Raw genomic sequence first — 20,922 nt, forward strand, 5'->3', positions numbered from 1 at the left:
CTGATGCTGGGAGGGATTGGGGGCAGGAGATAAAGGGGACGAAAGAGGATGAGATGGCTGGATGGCATCACCGACTTGATGGACGTGAGTTTGAGTGAACTCCGGGAGTTGGTGATGGACAGGGAGGCCTGGCGTGCTGCGATTCATGGGGTCTCAAAGAGTCGGACATGACTAAGTGACTGAACTGAACTGAACTTTGTAAAAGCCAAGCTTAAATATATTTTGGGTTGAATCACATTAAAACTGCTAATATTCAGCAATCCATTCTTGATCTGCAAAAACAACCATTTAGGGTATTTCAACTTAATAATATACACTCAGTAAATTCCAGTTTGTCATAGGTAACACAGACTAACATTCTATAGTGTTGAATTGAGGCTGTTTCTCACAAAGCCTTCTATATTCTCTCTCCTGGTCAATGTCTTCACCATGCAGCTAATTCCCTCTGCCCCAAACCAAGTTTATGTCCCTGGGGCCTCCATGTTACATACTCCTGAATATATTTCTCCCTTCCTTGTCTCTACTCCAAAAACACTGCCATTTTTCTCATCAGTTTTTGCTTGGACCATTGCAGTAGCCATGAGACTGCTGTTTCTATCTCCACATGTTCCTCTATCCATACCCAGCTTTTATGCTGCTACCAAAATAATTCTCCATTTCTCTAGATGTGTTCACATTTCTCTATGGAGTAAAACACTCCAGTGTCTTACATTGCTAATGGCCATGGTTTTAAAAAGAGAAACTACTTTTTCCAAGCAAAATCTTGGAGGCATTCTGGGAGAAGTCCTAATGAGAGAGCTAGAATTATGATTCCAGTGTTGGTCTTATGTCCAGCTGACTGAATTACTGCAGCTTGGCTGAAGGAACCATGTTCTCTCAAGCCTTGGTTACTCCTTCTGCCTAGGGCCCTGGCCACTCCAAGTGTATTGGAGGACTGGCGTGAGTGAGGGCTGTTTATTGTGGTCCTCAAGGAGGAAATATACAAATGGAGACAATTTGGGAGCTTTCGTAGCAAGTTGACATTGCCATGGCATCCAAGCTCAGGATCACTGGGTTTGTCTTTGGCTATACTTGATTTTTCTAGCAAATCATACCAGTATATGGTGGATTAGACATTTTAAAAAGAAAGCCAGCTTTTTGCCATATTTACTTGGGCATGCTGGCTAAAAAAGGTCCTTCTCTGCTTCTCCCACTAGGCAGGTTTCTATTCATCCTTCAAGATTCTGTTCAATGCCTCTCCCTTGGGTGGAGGCCCTGGCAGCTTGCTTTGTTGACTCCCTGCTTTGTATCCACCCGGCCTCTTGGTCAGGCAGCTCTGAGACTGGGTGAGTGCATCGTGCAGACCAGGCCCCTTGAGAGCAGAAATGGCGCCTATTTGTCCATCTCTCACTAAGAAGACAGCTTGTAAACATCTTTGTTAAACCAAACTGAGTTTGCAAGGCAGGAGTTTGAATCCTGACTTCTCCAATTTTTTACTTTGCTTTGTGACGTTGGGCAACTTACTTAATCTCTCTGTGCCTCACTTTCCTGTAAGATGGGAATGACCATTGTATAATTATATAATAGAGAAACTGTAAGTATAACAAGGGCCTACCCTGGCTCAGTTGATAAAGAATCTGCCTGCAATGCAGGAGACCTGATTTTCCATCCCTGGGTCAGGAAGATCCCCTGGAGAAGGAAATAGCCACCCACTCCAGTATTCTTGCCTGGAAAATTCCATGGACAGAGGAGCCTGGTGGGCTACAGTCCATGGGGTCACAAAAGTCAGATATGACTGAGCAATTAAACCAGGTATTAACAAAGCTTAACTTATAGTTGATGCTTAATAAATATTGACTTTAATTTAGCTCCTTTCCCCTTGACTTTTTTGTCCATTAGGACTAATGAAGTGGCATTTTTTTTTAAGTTGTGGTAAAACACACATAACAAAAAGTTACCGTCTTAACCATTTTTGAGTGTGTGGTTCAGTAGGAAAAGTACATTCACACTGTGCACTCCATCTCCTGCTTTTATCTGTTGTGAATGATGCTGCTGTGAACATGTTTGTTCAAAGGTCTTTGAGACCCTGCTTTCAATTCTTTTGGATATGTACCCAGAAGTAGAATTGGTGGGTCATATGATAATTCTATTTTTAATTTTTGAGAAATCCCCGTACTGTTTTCCATAGCAGCTGCACCATTTCCCCAACAGTGCTAATGAACTTTTATCTGATCCTTCACATTATTTTCAACCCAAAATAGGTCCTTTCAAGACAAAAAACCAGTAAGGTTTGATTTATTTTTACAAACTGGGATAGTTGGACTTTTTTAGTTCCAGGCTATAACCAGAGCTGTCAAATGGACAAGAATTATTTTTTTATTTTAAGAAATCTGTCATCAAATAATGGAATGATTGGAATTATTACCTGAAAATATCCTTTTTTTGCATTGTAAATTTTCACCTCATAATCAAAGCAGTGGCTTGGAAAAGCAGAAACTGGTTTTTCCCAGTGGATAGAGAGACAGGTTCCTTTGAGCTCTGCCGTGACGTTCGCTGGAGGATTTACTCGATCTGTGTTAGAGAACAAGGGCTTGGTGATCATGGTTGATAAGTGCAGTCCACCCACATTTCTCAAGTTATTTCTAAGCTACATGGTCTCAAGTATTTTCCTCCAACATTTAACCAACAAATCTGCAAGCCGCAGAACTCCGGCAGCTCGCATCTGACTCCCATCTTACAGCTACAGGAGAGATCTCTTCTGTAAACCTCAAAAATTCCTACTTAAACAGTCTCGAATGGTTGAATGCCCTTTCCTTCAGCTTGTTAAGGCCCACCCCACCATCCATTTTTACTTGCCAAGTTGGGCCAACCTGAAGGTAAACCCGTTCCTGGAGAGACGGTGTCCTGGAAACCCAGCTAAGCCCTGTACTATGGAACAGGTGTGGCTGGGCTGATCACTTCCTCTTTCTGGGCCTCAGTTTTTATTTCATTTTGGTTTGTGTATCTTGTTTTCGTTTGTTGTGTGGATTTGTTTTTTTCTTACAGAAAAAGAACGGGTTGGGCTAAATCTGTCTTTGCTTATAACTCCATAATTCTTTACACTGAAATCTCACTTGATTAATCATTTTATGGGCACTTGATATGGGTGGAAATTATTTCTAATTGAGTGAACTTGTCTAAAGTTATGTGACTTGGATCTCACAATTTCTGAATCATAGGGACAAGCTAAAAATGGGGCCCACTGGCTCCAGAGCCTGCCATCCCCTAAGCCAAAACGTTTTTCACCAAGAGAACATTTTATTTCTTGTAGTAATATGAGGAATTGGTCTCAATAAAATGAAAATCCTACAAGAAAATAAATGCCTATAGTCTGTCCCAGGCTGTGTCCATTTTCATATTAACATCATTGTTTTATAGGTCTCTCTAAGTATTTTTTATTACCTGTTTTCATGAAAGTGACATTTTTCAGTCATTTAATATGACCTAAAATATGCTATTGAAGAGAATTGTATAACCTCTTTAGCAAGTACTCTGATTGTTTAAACAAAGTTATACTCCACTCGATACACATATGGATGATAGAAAAGTAGAAACAGATACATATGTCACAAACCGCATCCTTTAAATGATAACATTTTGCATATTTATTGCATACTTAGGCCCGGCACCATTCTAAGCACTTTATTAATGTACTTAATTGTCACACAGACCTTGTAGGAAGAACTGATTTCCCCCCATATTTTAGGTGAAAAGCCTGAGGCACAGAGAAATGGCCAGCCTGTCTAAGGTCACTCAGCGAGTGAGTGGGGGAGCCAGGGTCCGTGGCCAGGCAGCCTGGTCCCACAGTCCACACTACTAACCACGCCATCATGGAAACCTTGAACATGAAGCACCAGAAATGCTATGTGAAGGGCTCCCGATGAGTTTCATTAATACATGTATTTAGAATGAGGGAGAAGGTCTTCAGTTTTGCAAACTGAACAAGCGAAAGCTTAGCTCATACACTTCAGTCAGAGAATCACATGGTGAGGGAGACCTGCTAACTCAAGAACGCCCAGAGGGGAGAGTCCAGAGGGCAGAGGACTGTGAGAGGAATGCACGAGAAGCTGGGGACAGAGAGAGCTCAGGATGAGACACCTGGCTGCCTTTGGGTAGCAGAGGGACCTTCTGGTGGGGAAGGAATCGGACTTGTTTGGGGGTGATGCCAGCCCGTCACAGGATCTGTGGGCAGACATTTCACAAGCCCAGCCAGAGCTGCTGAGTGGTGGTCTGGGCTTCTTTCAGCAGGGAGCTCACTTTCCCTGGGTTCTCAACCAGGGGAGATTTTATCCCCTAGGGGACATTTAGAAATGTCTGGGGAATTACTAGGACCAACAAGGACCTACTGTATAGCACACAGAACTCTGCTCAGTGTTATGTGGCTGCCTGCGTGGGGAGGAGTTTGGGGAACAGATATAGGTATATGAATGGCTGAGTCACTGCCATGCCCTGAAATTATCACAGCATTGTTAATTGGCTATATTCCAATATAAAATCAAAAGTTAAAAAAAAAGAGGACTAACTTTTAGAGATCTGCTGTTCAACATTGTCCCTATAGTCACCAATACTGTATTGTGCACCAAAGATTGGTGGATAAATCTCATGTTACCTCTTACCTCTCTTACCTCAATAAAACTAAAAAAAAGTAAAGATCATTAGATATTGAGGTTAAAAAAAAGTCTGGGGACATTTTTATTGTCACACCTTGAGAATGGGGTGGAGTGCTATTGGCGTCTAGCAGTTGGAGACCAGGGCTGCTCCTGAACACCTTGTAAAGCACAGGACAGCCCCAGAGACTTGTTTGGCCAGATAATATGAGTAGTGCCGAGGCTGAGAAACCTTGACCCTGTGGTTTTTAAGCAGGAGCCATGTGGTCATTCAGTATTAGATAAGTAGCCAAACTAGGTGATATTTATAAACCCTCCCAGTGCTGAGATTCTGCAATTCAATTGTTCTGGTTTTGTGTCAAGCCTGTCTTACCAATGGCATGAAGGGCAAAGAGCTGATCGAAAGGCTTGATCGCAGCTTCCTTGCTCGAGCCGTTAACATACACTGCAAGGGAGTCTCGCCCTTTGCTGTTGATGAAAGTCCTGGGAAACCAACAGGCAACATTTCTCTGCAGGACATCTTTGCTGTATTCCTGACATTCTTCAATCCGAGAGCGATACCTATATTGGAACACTCATAAGTTTTTAAGGCTGGAGGAAACAACCCATCCGCATAAGTGAAAATCGGTACTAACCTATAGTAGAGGAAATACTGTGTATCATCAGGGGCATCCTTGCCAACAAGCCAGGTGCAGTGAAGAGAAATGTGGTATGGTTGGAAGTGTGTGTAATTATCTGCCTTCGTGTTTGTGGTGCAAGTTAAATTCACAATCTCAGTTCCAGGAGACCCTAGGTGGTCAAAAAGTTAGAAAAAAAAATAGCAGATATACATGAATTGTTTCACATTTTGCTGTACAGTGGAAAGTAACACAACATTGTAAGTTAATTCTATTCCAACAAAAATAAAAAATTCTGCTTTAGGAACAAAGCATTGCCACAACAGTTTTTGATAGTTTCTTTTAAACCCATAGGGATTGGGGACATCAAAAAGTAATTGTCACCACACAGTTATAGAAAGCTGTTTGCAAAAGGTCAGCTTTCTGGAGGATGAACTAAAATGACTAAGCCCTACTTTCTGACTTCAAAAGTTTTGCAGCTTCTTTGCAGGAGGGTTTATATGTGATAGATATCAGAGTTCAAGAGCAGTGTGATAGATTGTCATTCAGAGCTTGGTATACAGCAGCCTCAGGGTTCTGATGCTCCATTGTCAATAACTAGTTATGACTGAGAGAGCTAATTCAGGAAGGTCTCCAACGCCACTTTGCATCAGAGAATGAAGGGATTCAATAGGTAGTATCCAAATGCTTCATGAGTAACAGAGATTGCCGCCCAAAAGGAAAGTAGTTTTGGCAACATCGCAAGAGAACACTGCCTCTTTAGAGACTCAGTACACAGACTAGAGTATTAAAGTCTACTGTAGGTCACCGTAGAGCACTGAGTAGAGTTCCCTGGGTTATAGACTCTGCTCTCATTAGTTGTCTATTTTATACGAAGTGGCGAACATATGTCAATCCCAGCCTCCCGATTCACCCTACTCCCTCTTCCCCTTCGGTATGTTTGTTCTCAGTATCTGTGTCTCTGTTCTGCTTTGCAGGTAAGCTCATCTGTACCATCTTTGTAGATTCCACACGTGCGGTGCTTAGTTGCTCAGTTGTGTCCAACTCTTTGCAACCCCATGGACTTTAGCCCTCCACGATCCTTTGTCCATGGAATTCTCCAGGCAAGAATACTGAAGTGAATTGCCATTTCCTTCTTAATATGTGATACTTGTTTTTCTCTTCTGACTTATTTCACTCTCTTTGACAGTAGGTCCATCCACATCACTGCAGATGGCACAGTTGGTCTCCTTTTATGGCTGAGTAATATTCCATTATATATATGTATCACAACTTCTTTATCCGTTTCTCTATTGATGGACATTTAGGTGGCATCCATGCCCTGGCTATTGTAAATCATGTTGCAGTGAACATCGGGTTTCATGTATCTTTTTGAAATACGTTTTTTTCCAAGTTTATGTTCAGGGATAGAATTGCTGGATCATATGGTAACTCTACTTTTATTGTTTTTGAGGAACCTCCGTACTGTTCTCCATAGTGGTTGTATTAATTTATATTCCCACCAGTAGAGTAGGAGGGTTCCCATTTTTCCATATTCTCTCCAGCATTTATGTATATATTTTTTGATGATGACTGTTATGGCCAGTGTGAGATGATACCTCGTTGTAGTTTTGATTTGCATTTCTCTTAATAAATTAGTGATGTTGAGCATCTTTTCATATGTTTGTTGGCCATCTGTAGGTCTTTGGAGAAATTTCTATTTATGTCTTCTGCTCATTTTTGGATTGGGTTGTTTGTCTTTTTGAAATTGAGCCTCATGAGCTGTTTGTATATTTTGGAGATTAATCCCTGTCATTTGCTGTGTGGGCAGATATTCTCCCCACTCTGAGGATTGTCTTTTCGACTTGTTTACAGTTTCCTTTGCTGTGCAAAAGCTTTGAAGTTTCATTGGATCCCATTTGTTTACTTTTGTTTTTATTTTCATTACTCTAGGAGATGGGTCAAAAAAGACCTTGCTGCAGTTTATGTCAAAGAGTGTTCTGCCTGTGTTCTGGTCTAAGAACTTTTTAGTGTCTGACTTCACATTTAGGACTTTAACCCACTTTGAATTTATTTTGGGGCTATATGTATATGTGTGGCTGATTCACTTTGCTGTACAATAGTGTGTTTCTGCTATACAGCAGTGTATATGTATGCAAGTATATATGTGTGTGTGTGTATGTGAATATGTGTATATATATGTGATATGTGTGTATATACACATGCACACGTGTGTGTGCATGCTTGGTTGCTCAATCATGTCTGACTCTTTGTGACCCCCATGGACTGTAGCCTGCCAGACTCCTCTGTCCATGGAATTTGTCAGGCAAGATACTGGAGTGGATTGCCATGCCTTCCCCGAGGGAATCTTCCAGACCCAGTGATCGAACCCGAGTCTCCTGTGGCTCCTGCATTGGCAGGCAGATTCTTCACCACTGATCCCCTGGGAAGCCTTTATATATGTATACATATGCACACACACACACACACGTATGCACACATTTTCATATATATACACACATATATATGTATGTGTATGTGTGTGTGTGTGTGTGTATATGTACTCCGGCACTAAATGACCAGATAATCTGTGCCAAGTTAGTTTAGCGTTTCTGAGGTCTGCTTCTCTCCCAGTTTCCTTCCAAGGAATGATGTGGTGTGAATTCAGTCTGATTCCAGCAGAAATAATGACTTTTTCATTATTGTCACCCCACATCAGGGTGCTCAGAGCAGTCGAGGTTGCAGAAGTGTCATTCTGAAAGGCTTGTTATAGGCACACTCCAGTTACTCACTGCAGGGAGGTGGACACGTGCTTTCGTGTACAGCAGACGACTTGTGTTTGTGGTCTTCTGTCTACCTTAGATTCTGTCTCTGCCTGTGACATCAAGCCTACTGTGAACTGGCCGCTGCATGGTCCAGACATCACGTTCTGCCGAGTGAATGGGAAGGTCATGATGCTGCTCTCGGTCACACACGTGATGCGGGAGGCGCGGCCTTTTCATCAGTGATGTGGTGAGAGGCTAGTCTGGCTGTTAGCCACAGCCAGACTGGCCCAGGCCATGGTTGTTCTGCGCACACACACACGTCTCAAGACTTGGTGGCCTGTTCTCCTTTTTTCTTTCTCTGTTCTGTGTGTGTGTGTCTGTTTGTTTTCAAGGTTTGAATCATAAGTGTCACTGGTTCTAAGTATTAGAAACCCCAGCTTTCCACAGAAGGACCATCTAGACATAGTAGGTGTTAATCTCTTTGCTTGTGGCACTCAGGCTATCCAGTCTCATGGCTTCTGTGGACTGTCAGCACAGTTTTCTTCAGTTTCGTTTGAGAGGTCATAGAATTGTAAGCATCCACTAGTGTAACAGGGAACACTGTGTCTGAAGCCTGAAGCACGTGCTGCTTGTATGCTGGTGCAGGGAAGCGGGAGACTCCACCCTGCGCCCGGGGCGATACAGCCCAGGAGGGCAGGGTTAGCATCTATTTACTGTGAAAGATAAAGGAGGAAGCAGTGTGTTGTGCCAGGTGAGTAGCAAAGCATCCCTGAGTGAGTTCTGAAAGGAACAGCAACGCTCTGTGCATCAGATGGAAAAAAGGAGGCTTCCCAGAGCAGGTACGATTTGGGCTTTGAAGGATAGGAAGAATTCAGAAAAGCAGGCCGAAGAGGTGATCTCAGGGCAGTGAGGGTTCAGAGGAAGGACTGGGCTGGTGTGGAGGGGTCATGGTTGGAAGTCATCTGAGAAGAGCAGAGGGTTCATGTGGGGAGCGAGTGGAAAGATGTCCTAGAACCCAATTATGAGAAAGCTCAGCTTTTGTTTACGACTCCCTGTCTTCTGAGCCGGGGAGAGAGAAGAATTCTCAGTGTTTGCAGGGAGCTGCTGGATGGGATTGACTGGGTTACGCACACTAACCAGTGATCTCGGTCTCGGAGAGGACCTGGATGAGGTAAAAGAATACTGTAGGGACGAGTGACCAACTTCAAGATATAAGTGAGGCGTGTTCCTCTCCTGACTTCCCCGTGTTTACAAAAGTCTGGAATTTAAAACCAGGCTCTCAGAGACCTGCCTTACCTGGTGGGGCCTTAAGTTCTGCAGAAACCCAGCTGCTGGCTTGTAGGGAGTGGTCGCTCCACGGCACTGTCTGCACACTTGCTGAAAAGCCTTTGTGAAGGATGGTTACGAGGCTTCTCTCAGTGTTCCTGGTTTCGTACTAAAAATAAAACCCACAAGTCATGATATGTAAAGGGGAAATGACCTTCAGAGAACTATTTAATCAAATAGGAGTTTGCTTCCACTTTTTAAATGGCATGTAAACACAACGCAATGCAATCATTCTGCTAGAAAAAAATCAAACCCAGCGTTTCAAGGTTATGTTCTTATCCCTAAACTCATCAATCAAGTTGTACACATTAAATAGGTGCAGCTTTTTACCAAAAGTAAAGTGGTTTTAAAAATGAATAAACAAATTGCCTAGTTCTAGATTGGTACATGTTTTAAAAATACATAATGAAATATAGAAAATAACTATTCAAGGATACCGGAATAACTGCTTCTTATAAAAGCAAACAGTGCTACAGTTCAGACTCCAGTTTCCTGTGGCCACCATCTCTGGCTCCAATCTCCTCCCCAGAGGTAAATTTTTGATGGAGAATTCTCTAGAATTCCATATTGACTGACATAGTATTGCTTCTCCCTTCGTTTGATTTATTGCACATCAGCTCGGTACCTGGTGCTTTAATCTATCCCTGCAGTGAACTTAGGGCTCTGGGATCTTAAGTGACTGATGGAAGGTAGTAAAGCCAGGAAGTGGCTGAACTGGGATTCGAATTTGACCTTTTCCGTTAGGTACAATGGCCCCTCTCCTCTTTTGCTTCGTTATTCTCTTTTGTTCTTTTGAATATTTTAGAGGCAACATAAAATCAATATCTAAACCACTGTAACTCAGAAGTTACTAAACTTTATTGTTAAGTGGAAGAATTGGTCCCACAGTTAAAGATGTTCCGAGCCACTGTTTTAGTGCAGGTGTGGCACTAGTTCTCAGCCATTTCAGTGGAGGCATTGCCCTCCTAGGAATATAACAGAAAGCTCTGTAGTGGTTCTCTCTCTTTTTAGTTAAAATTTCCTTTAATAAGGAAAATTCAGTCTAGGTAAGCATTGCTGTCAGAATAAACACTTACCTCTTCTTCTTGTGGAGCATTTATTTTCACATGATATCCTAGCTGGACATTGCTTTGTTCTTGATCAGGATTTGGTTCCCAACGTAAAAGAACTTGAGCTAAATTGACAGCTTTAATGGTGAAATTGACTGGTGGTAGAAGTAAAACTGTTGATCAAAAGAAAAAAGCCACGCAATGTTTAATTATATGGAACATTTTTAAACCATTAAATGTTTTATTGTGTAGTATAGTATTTTATTATGCTATCAGAATGTATAACACTGAAATAATCTTAGGGAAAGGTTCTTTAGAACTGTTTTGAGCTCATTATCTTTTTTTACTTTGCTCAGGTATTTACCTATAACACCTACAGGTGTTTTATTGAAATATGAATATTTTACTACATTAGTATTCAGTGTAATAATTTTCAAAGGGTTATTATCTATTAATGGACTAAAATAATATGTTACTTTGTGGGTAGCAATGTGTTTAATGACATCTAATAAAATTGAATAGAAAATACCAGGTGCATCAAACATAAGTCCTATTTCATGAACAACTTATTTCTGTTCCATAAGTATAGTCACATATTTGTATACTGGTTCAGGATGTAAAGATTTGTTTCTTACTATGATTCAAGGTCAAAAAACTTGTAAGCAAAATTACTCACTCAGCATTTATAAAAAGAAAATGTTTTTTCCACCCTCATGAACCACTCTCTAACAGTGTCTTCAAAATCAAAGCTTTCGTTTAAATTACAAAATCAATGCCTGTTCTTAGAAATCTTGGGAAGCACAGATGATAAAAAAAAAAAAAGAAAAAAATACAGCTACAGTTTTATCACTGAGTGGCATTAACATGTAATACATTTATTGTCTTTTTTTCTTGAGCATACATTTATACAGCTTTTAAAATTTTTGCTAAGGTTGGGCTTCCCTGGTGGCTCAGATGGTAAAGAGTCTGCCTGCAGTTCAGCAGCTGCTACTGCTGCTAAGTTGCTTCAGTCGTGTCTGACTCTGTGCGACCCCATAGACGGCAGCCCACCAGGCTCCCCCGTCCCTGGGATTCTCCAGGCAAGAACACTGGAGTGGGTTGCCATTGCCTTCTCCAGCAGTGCAGAAGACCCAGGTTCAATCCCTGGATCTGGAAGATCCCCTGGAGAAGGCAATGGCAACCCGCTCCTGTATTCTTGTGTGGAAAATCCCATGGACAGAGGAACCTGGTCAGCTGCAGTCCATGGGGTATCAAAAAGTCGGACATGACTGAGTGAGTTTACCCCTTTCGCTTATAGTATTGTGCAGTCATGAAACCTTTGATGAATTTACTTGTCAGCACATTTCCACTGACATTTCAGATTGAATAGCTTTCCACGTCTCTGCCTCCACACCTGCTACATACAGACTTCTGGGGCTCTGTCTGTACTTCACCGACCATTACGGTGGCCACTCGCCACATGTGGCTATTTAAATAAAATCAGAGATCACTGTCTTAGTTACGTGAGCCATATAGCCAGTGCTCGATAGTCAAGTATCAGTGGACAGTGCAGACACGAGAACATAGTCATTATTGCAGCAGGTTCTCTTAGTGCTAGTGGGGGCTCATGTGATGGGTTGTTTTTTTTTCCTTAAACCCACTGATAACAAGTTTCTGAACCAAACATAGTGGAAGCTTCTTATTCTTTGGTTCTGAGAACTTTGAGAGGACTTTGAACTATATGCTTGTCTGGGAAGGTGTCCAGATACGTCCACCAGCTGCAGCTTTATCCTGAGTGCCCGTTTACCCACCCTTGGAATAGGATTTCCCGCTGCAACATAAAATATCTGCTTCAGCCAACTTTGCTTTCTTAAAATATAGTATGTTTCAAGAGCCGATATTCTGATAAGAATAAATGTTCCATCCCTTTTTTAAAAAATCATGATTTCCTAATTGAGTCTTATTTAGGAGAAAGTAATACTATCCTTTTTTGTAATGTACTTATTTTCTTTTAATTATTGAATTTAATAGGAGGTACTTACATTTTTTATCAGGAAGTAAGTCTGCTTGCAGTATTACTGCCGCCCCCAAAAGAATCAGTAATTCAGGTGCCATGATGATCACATCCTACGGAAAACAGAAAGACAAAAATCCAAATGGCCACCTGTTGCCATTTCTAAGAAAAGCTGGTAGCTCCTTTCTAAAGAAAAGTATAGTCATTCAGCCATTTAACAGACATTTATGAACTTTATGTGTTAGAAATACAAATATGAACAAATCTTGGATTTTGCCTTGCCAACATGGATCCATAATCTGAGAGACAAAATAAAGTGTAAATCAATCATTGCAACTACAGCTTCAAGGCTGCTCTAGTAAAGATGTGAGTAAGGAGCAAAGAGACTTCTGAATGGAGTCCTAAAGGATATACTAGAGTTCTTACACACACGCAAGTGAGGAGAGGCGTCCACGGTGGCACATGGAGCCAAGCGAAGCCAGAAGAGAGGAAAGAAAGTAGAAGAAGGTTGATACTCCGTGAGAGATCACAGCAGACGGTTGCACAGTAGAAGACAGAGTTAATCAAATTGAATATAAATATCATTACCAGTTTAACTAATAAGAATTTACATATGAGCATGACATGTCCAGCATGACAAGGACCTTAAATCTAAAATAACGTTTACGTGGGAAAAAGACGCTTTGTATCACAAACCTGGAATAAGTGTTTAGTACTTCAAATTTCAGGGAGGCAGAATTTTTTGATGAACCCAGAAAGAAATAGGCCATTAAAGGTAATGAAAACATAGTTATAGGCCTGAAGAAAATAAAACTGATATTTCTGTTTATTTTAAGTAAAAAAAATAAACACAGTGAATCTAGAGTAGAAATATTAGCATAACTCAAGTGTGGCTGTCTGAGAAAAGTGGTTAGATTGTTTCAGGAATATTTTTTTTAACATGTGAAAGAAAAGATCTCTTGTTGAGAATTGTAGATTAGAAATCTTGAATGTTTCCTTTGAAAATTTCGGAAGACATTTTTCACATGAACTTAACAAAAATAACATTCCGCCTGCTAAGTTTTGTCCTCCCCCGCACCAGATGATGAGGGTGTGTAGTTATCCAATTTACAATGGTGAAAAGATGGCTAAAAAACATAGACCCAGTCTCAGATCTTCCTCCAACTGTAAAACGCACATTCTACACTTACTTAAGTGACACAATTTTTAATTTAAAATTTTATTTAAGTGATGTGATATTTTTCAAACATAATTCTGGTAGAACCACAGAGGATAGGCGTTGGCTACATGGATGCATTCAGGAAGAACCAAAAACCACACTTTCTTCACTTTTACTACTTACTAATGAAATTAGTAAAATGTCACAGCAGGAAGACATAAACAGCATACAAATCAATTAATTTCTTTTTCAGATAAACTCAAGTATTGCTAATCAGAGTTATGCCACTTTTAAAAAATGTTTTATTTTGTATTGAGATATAGCTGATTAACAGTGTTGTGATAGTTTCCGGTGAACAGTGAAGGGACTCAGACATACGTATACATGTGCCCATTCTCTCCCAAACTCCCCTCCCGTCCAAGCTACCACATAACATTGAGCAGAGTTCTCTCTGCAGGTCCTTGTTGGTTTTCCATTTTGGATATAGCAGTGTGTACATGTCCATCCCGAACTCCCCGTCTCTTTCCCCCACCGTTCCCACCATCCTCCCATAACCATAAGTTGGTTCTGTTAAGTCTGTGAGTCGCTTTTTATTTTGTAAGTTCATTTGTATCATTTCTTTTTAGTTCCACATATAAGAGATGTCATACAACATTCCTCTTTGCGTCCAGAGTTACGCCCCTTTTGATAAGAATCATCCTGTTTCTTTCTCTGATTTTACACCATGTAGAAACAGAATTTTTAAACCAACAGGAACGATAAAAGCAGCTGTTCTACAGTTTTTAAAGGTTTCAGTAAGTGAGAATGTTAAGGATTTAAAGGCATGCCTTGGTAATTTACTAAGCCTAAGAAGCAAAGATAAGAACTCCTTAGAGACGTCCCTTGTGGTACAATGGTTAAGACGCCGTGCTTCCACTGCAGGGGCGGGCATCGGTTTGATCCCTGGCTGGGACTTAAGATCTCATGTGCTATGCAGTATGGCCAAAAAAAAGAAAAAAGTGAAAAAAAATCCTTAACAGACAACAGCAAAAATAGCTTCCTCTTCAAGTTTAGAAGGTAATGTCTTTGAAATTTCAGTATTTCCGGAAATTATATCACACGTGTTCTAAGTTTTCACTTATCATTATTACTAGGAGGAATTCTCAGTCAGAAAAAAATGCAAAATTGATTTTCCCCAAGTGAGTTTTACTGACTGGCAAAGTAAGTAGTATGTTATAACAGTACTTGTAAAAATAATAAATTGCAATTAAATTGTTGAAGTAATAAACTATCACATGCCTCAATGTGGAGATAATTGAATATTTCACATAACCAAGCAGTCTGCCCTAGAATTTTTTATGTGTTCTGATTTTATAGGTGATGAAAACAGAATTGTTTTCCAAATTTGACCAAAAATTTGTGATGATCAATTTATCGGCCATAAAACCACCATGCACTTTTTTTTTTCACATTTTACTGTGATATTCTGTGTTTAAAAGGATGATAACTTTGGATAAAAGAAGTTGTCCTATAGACAACACAAAATACTCAACTAGGAGTCCAAATATTACCAAGAATAACCATTTTTTTGTGAGCCAGATAAATTCAATAAAAGCCTGGGTATTACTGAAGGTTCAGCAGGTGACCCTGTATTTTTCTATAATTCTGTTTGCTCTGCTCATTCCCTGAAAGCACCTTCAGCCTTTGCTCATGTCTTCTTAATATTTCTGGTCCATGGCAGAGCAGTCACTCCTACTGGAAAACGAACTTGAATCTTTTGGGGTCATCTCTTTAATTCAGTGATATACTGTTACATAGATGTCAGCTGGGTAATATTCTGTTGTACAGTAGGCTGTTTTACTGCATTAAAATTTATAGAAATAACTTGTTCAGAATAACTTGTTATCCATTCTTCTCATGGATACTAATTAAAATCCAGCAGAAAACCATTAAATTTTTAAAGTAGATTCAAATTCAGAATGAAGCAAACATGGGTTGCCTACCTATTAATACCATTATCAGAAATCCGTGCCTAGTCTCTTAGAAAGACCACGGGCTACCTGTTCCTATCATATTTCATTGGGTTGATCTAAAATTCCTCGAGTGCTGTCTGAGAATCTGGCGTCTGGTAGGTGTTACGTTCTTTGAAATTTGGGAGTAAACAGGAGCACCATCACTCACAGTACAGATGTTTCTAGAAAGCAGGGTAAAGTCCTGACAATTGTAGATGAATTTCCCCAGTGTTCCTGAGAATTGGTCAAATTCTACTGAAGTTCAGACTTACGTTTTCCCCACTCTCTTTCCAGATTATTTTGCTGCCCAGGATGTTTGTTTTATAACCAAAGTTGTATTTACCCTTTTAAAAGAAACTTTTTGAGTCAGCTGTGGTGACAACTAATTAAAACTCAAGTTCAGTGCACAGAAATTGAAAAGCAACTGAGAGGATTCATGGTCCGTTAAACCCTTAAAAGTAGAGTTTACTTTTTACTTCCTTTTTTTTTCCTGTACAGTGTAATCAGCAATAAAACGTATCTCTTGGGAGATGAAGAATAAATAAATAAACCAAGGTGTAAAATGCAAATGACATGTTTAGTTAGGTATGTTACATTACCCTGGAGTGAAAAATTGTGCATAGTCCTAAAAGTATGAGTCATTAGGAGCATATATAAGGCATGCAAACTTTCTTCTGCTTTACTACAGGACTTCTGATTAATTTTCTGAAATAGTCCTTAAATACAACTCAGCGATTCAAACTGTGGCCACAGTCATAAAGCCTTGGTAACCAAGGTGGAAATGGTGCTGCCACCCTGAGTATTTGGGAAATGCTGGCAGAAAGAGTTTGCTGCCCAAATCTCCTAATGGTTCAGTGTCTTTCAGCTAATTGCACTTGGCGCCATGCCATCGCACGTCCACACTTCCCCATCCCAGGCATACCTGTCTCCTTTGGCCACTCTCGTTTCTGATGACCATCCACGCTCAGTAGTCAACAGCCAGGGCCGCCTCCATGCTGTCAGTGCCCGTGGCTGCAGCCGCACACCTAGCTCAGCTTCAGGCCCGGGCAGATGCTGCATATGCCTGGCTCCACACAAAATAAAGGCAAATTAATGCACAGCACTTAGCAAGTCGAGCTCTGCAGGGAAAAACCTAGAGAGGGACAAGTTAGACTAGAGCACGGCAGGCAGGGAGCACGTAGCAAACCTGGGCTGTCTAGGGGAGATGTGATACTCTTGGTACCTTGCCTAAAAATTTCCCCAAGCAGCATTTCAAGTAATGGAAACAAATGAGGTGATTTGATATCCCAAACTTTATTATGTTTGAAATGCAAACAGTTCACAAATAGCTACATACATTAACATGTTTTTCAGGAACTGTGAAAGAAGGCATACCCTTTCACAAGAAATATTAGAAATTGTACCGGGTAATTCAATTTTCGACCTGATGATTCATTAAATTGGGTATCAAATACATTAATCAATATGGCTATAAAAAGTCACTTTTCATGTGTTAATGAGTTGTAGGCTCATAGAGTATTAAGAGAACCTGATTTTTCTTTCCATGTCTTCCTTTCTCTCTTTTTTTTTCATTCCATCCATTTCTTCTGTATACATGGAAACATGTTTACACTGATTGGGGTGAATATTTAATAAAATAATGAACCTGAAACCGGGTGAGATATTTCAGCAAGTTTTTGGAGATTTTATATACAATCAAACAATTTTTTTTTTTCAAAATCCCAGAACCCTCAAAAGAAACAGAAAGCAGAATGCCTTCAGTTAAAGCCAGGGCAGCCGTCTCCTCTTTTTGTTTCTGCATTTGTAACTTTGTTATTAATTCAGACTTCCTCATCAAGTTATTTTATCCTGTACCCTATTTTTTAAACTCATATTTCCCCAGAAAACTTAGCAGAGCCTGTGTTCTCATTTTAATCTCGGGAGTATCTGCAACAGCGGGTAACAAGCGTCTTAAACAAGAATCAGCAAAAAACGTAGCTTTTATTCCAGTGTGACTCACCTTCACACGGACTACACACCTCAGTTACTTAGCCCAACACAAAGGAATAGAATATTACACCCAGAGTGGACGTGACTGGCCTGATAACATGTCTATAGTAACGTTATTAGTTCCATTCCTGCTAATAATAGAATTCTAAGGGGTTTTGTTTTCCCCATTTCTTCATGTAAAAGTTTGCCATATATTTACAAGTCATTCTCTCACTTTTTCTATTCCCCAGCTGCCCCCACCCCTGCCATGTAATGAAATTATTAGGAGGTGGAGCCCAGGGTGGTATTAGAGAGAAAAAAGAGGCATCTGCTCACTCAGAGATGAATCAGTTCTGGATCCCCACTTACAGAGAAGTGCAGTGGCCTGGCCATCAGAAGCTGCTTGCAGGGCACTGAAAATGAACCTTATCTCTGAACACTTTTGACTTAGAGGCAGATCTTCACTGTTTCATCATCGCAGCTGTAATGGTTACAAACTCACAGCCAGTTCCCTTGACGATGGGAGGGCAGCAGGGCTCCTCTAAGCGACTACCAAGGAGCACTTGTGAGCAGGTAGTTCTGGACGAGCCTTAACCCTGTAACGAAACTCCTGAGGACTAGGCTGCTGCTGAGTGAAGGCCCTCTCTGTTCCTGATAGCCACTATCTGATAACTGTCTCATCTGCATTTTCACTATCTTTCTAGATGCTTTGCTCTGTTCAGGAGTTTCAGTGAACACTGGCTCCTGGGTAGCAAGGTAATAAATTTTTCCTGGGCACTTTCCAGAATTTCTGTTTTCTTCATGTGCTTCGTTCAGCTGGAGGATTTTTTGTGCCATTGTCACACAGTACCAGACACATGATTTAACAGAAAAATGGGGAATCTACCGCTCCCTACAAGCTGAGCAGCAGTTTTCAGTTTTCAGAGGTTCCTTAACCCTTCTCTGCTGTGTTAGCAGGGCCTGTGCCCTCAGATAGATGGGTATGTGCTGGGGGCGGGGCAGAGGAGGGAGATGCAGTTTCTGGTGTCACGAGTTGCTGGCCTTGCCAAGTCTGGACCTCCCTGCACATGGGGACAGTGGCCGTGTTTTTCTGTGCACACCCAAGACCTGCTGTCTCTGATCTCCCGGTTCCCGGTACAGTACCTAGCTGGTCTCTCCTCAGTACCTTCAATTTAAGTAAACCTAGTTGGGTTCTCCTGTCCTTTGTTCCATTTCTGTCTAGGGAATTTCCAGGCGAGTGACTTGCAAAACCGACTGTTAAAAATATGTTTCCCAGGGTTTGAATAGATGAAAATGCCACTTAACGTTATTAAGTGCCTGAGGCAAGTGGAGGTCTTTCCCTTTGAAAGGATATCTCCAGGCTTAGCCCATGGTGGTGAGTGACAAGCAGCCCCTGAGAAGTGGGAACAGAGGGGCCCGGGTCCCCACATAACTGATGTGAGAGAGGCAATGGCCAGGTGAGATGAGGGGTTCAGTTTACAAGATGAAAAATGACAGGCACCCCAGTGAGACTTCCTGCAAGTCAGTGAATGTCTTCTGCAAGGACAGCCACTGGGGCTCCCAAAGTAATCATTTTAGCAGTTGCCAAAAAAGAACCAGATCAGTTGTTATTAGATGATCTGAAAAAACATGATTTTCCCTGGGGAAAGGAAAAGTTGAACTGGGAACTGAGAGAGATCCATTTATTTGCTAAGATGGACCCAGAGAAGTTTAGCTACAGTATCAGCCGTCTGACCTACTTTTCAGAGTCCTGCATCTAATTTTAGTTGCAGCATATTTGTCATCCTCGAAACCTTAAAACTAGTTACTAACCATTGTGAGGGCAATAATTTCTGGCCAGAAAGGCTGTTTTAACATTTTCTATGTTTCTTACATGCATTTATTCAAGAAATATTTGTTAAATTCATCTATGCAACATGCCAAAAGCTGTTACAGATACAGAGAACATCAGACCTGGCTCTTACCCTGGATACCATCTTTCTAGGTATATGACACTTTATCAGCCATGCCAATATTAAAAACCCAAAGAAATAAGCTTGCATTTTGTTCCCATGCTCTATTTCCAAATAAACCCAAGGAAAATAAGAGGCACAGCTTTGCACAGTTTATTTTTTGTGGCAAGAACAGTCTTCTTTAGAATAAACTCTGAATGTCCAAAGATAGTATAATGGAACACGTTGGAAGAATTCACATAAATGGTTTTTCAAAAAGTGAAACAAAAATTGGCCTGTGTTTACTTATTTATTTGTTGCTGTTTAGTTTTAATTGGAGGATAATTGCTTTACAGTGTTGTGTTGGTTTCTGCCATACAACAACATGAATCAGCCATAGATGTGCCTATATCCCTTCCTTCTTGACCTGCATTTCTTAAGAAGCAAAATAATCCAGGTTTAGCCAGAGTATAGTTGAAAATGTGAATAGTAATGCCATGGAAATTAGGATTATGTGGTTCTTCCTTGAACCCTTCTTAAAGGCACTTGCTAAAGATTTCACCTGTAGGAATCCGTTCTGTGGAAAATGTGAAATACAGACCAAGATTCATATGAGAGAGGGGAGGTAAACACAGTGCATTATACTTTGACTTAAAATAGTAAAAATAGTGTGGAAGTGGTTAAGAGAAATATATAATTTTTTCAAGGTTGAAATAGGTTGATAATAAAAGGAGTGTTTATCAAGAACTGTTAAACACAGGGTACTATGGAAAAATGCTAAATAAAAACAAGAGGAGTGCAAATACATACATACATACACACACATATGTGTGTATGTATGTATACATACTTTTTTTTTTCATAATCTCATATTCCATAAAAGGCCAAAATGATAGGCATGGTTATCTCTAAGTGGTAGGTGTTTTAGTTAGCTATTGCTGTAGAGCAGCCAACCACAAACACCATAGTGGGAAACAGTGATAAGCATTTATTTCTTGCCCAAGCTTCGGAGTTTTGTCCAGGGTCTGGCTAAACTTGGCTGGATTCCAGATCACGGAGTGGGTTCAGGTTTATTCCAAGCATCTGTTGTTCACTTGAAACCAGTGGATACACAGGGTGTATTCTTTTCATGTGATCCCAAAAGTGCAAGAAAGTAAGATGAACTGGACACGAGCATCTGAAGTGTCCGCCTGTGTCACGTTCACTGACATCCCAAGAGTCAGGCCAAATTGCGTGGCCAGACCCTGAGTCAAACGGCCCACACCCAGAGAACACTCCCCCACCTTGATAAGACAAGGATGTGCACGTTTATAACCACAAGAGAGGAGTGAAAATTGGAACCAGTAGCTTGTTCTACCGAAGTGGGATTGATCTTTCCTTTGCATTTCTTTTTCTAAAATATTTGTTGTCGGTTTAATTTATTTGGCTGTGCTGGATCTTTGCTGTGCAACTTGGAATCTTCAGTCTTTAGTTGTGGCATGCAGAATCTTTTAGTTGAAACCAGTGGGATCTTTATTTG

At 40.7% G+C, this 20,922-nt stretch overlaps 1 protein-coding gene across 1 annotated transcript in view; it reads right to left on the reverse strand.

Annotated features, from left to right (window-relative positions):
* Positions 1-16,462, reverse strand: part of IL5RA (interleukin 5 receptor subunit alpha) — a 36,843-nt gene extending 20,381 nt beyond the window's left edge. The window contains exons 1-7 of the mRNA XM_052646753.1: positions 16,427-16,462; positions 12,383-12,467; positions 10,389-10,534; positions 9,283-9,421; positions 5,261-5,414; positions 4,999-5,186; positions 2,405-2,550 (exon numbers count right to left, since the gene is read on the reverse strand). Of these exons, the coding sequence (XP_052502713.1) occupies positions 2,405-2,550; positions 4,999-5,186; positions 5,261-5,414; positions 9,283-9,421; positions 10,389-10,534; positions 12,383-12,467; positions 16,427-16,462 (894 nt within the window). The remainder of the gene's footprint in view (positions 1-2,404; positions 2,551-4,998; positions 5,187-5,260; positions 5,415-9,282; positions 9,422-10,388; positions 10,535-12,382; positions 12,468-16,426) is intronic.
* Positions 16,463-20,922: the final 4,460 nt, after the last annotated feature.

This window comes from Budorcas taxicolor, chromosome 1 (genome assembly GCF_023091745.1).
Source record: "Budorcas taxicolor isolate Tak-1 chromosome 1, Takin1.1, whole genome shotgun sequence".
NCBI classification, from domain to species: Eukaryota; Metazoa; Chordata; class Mammalia; order Artiodactyla; family Bovidae; genus Budorcas; species Budorcas taxicolor.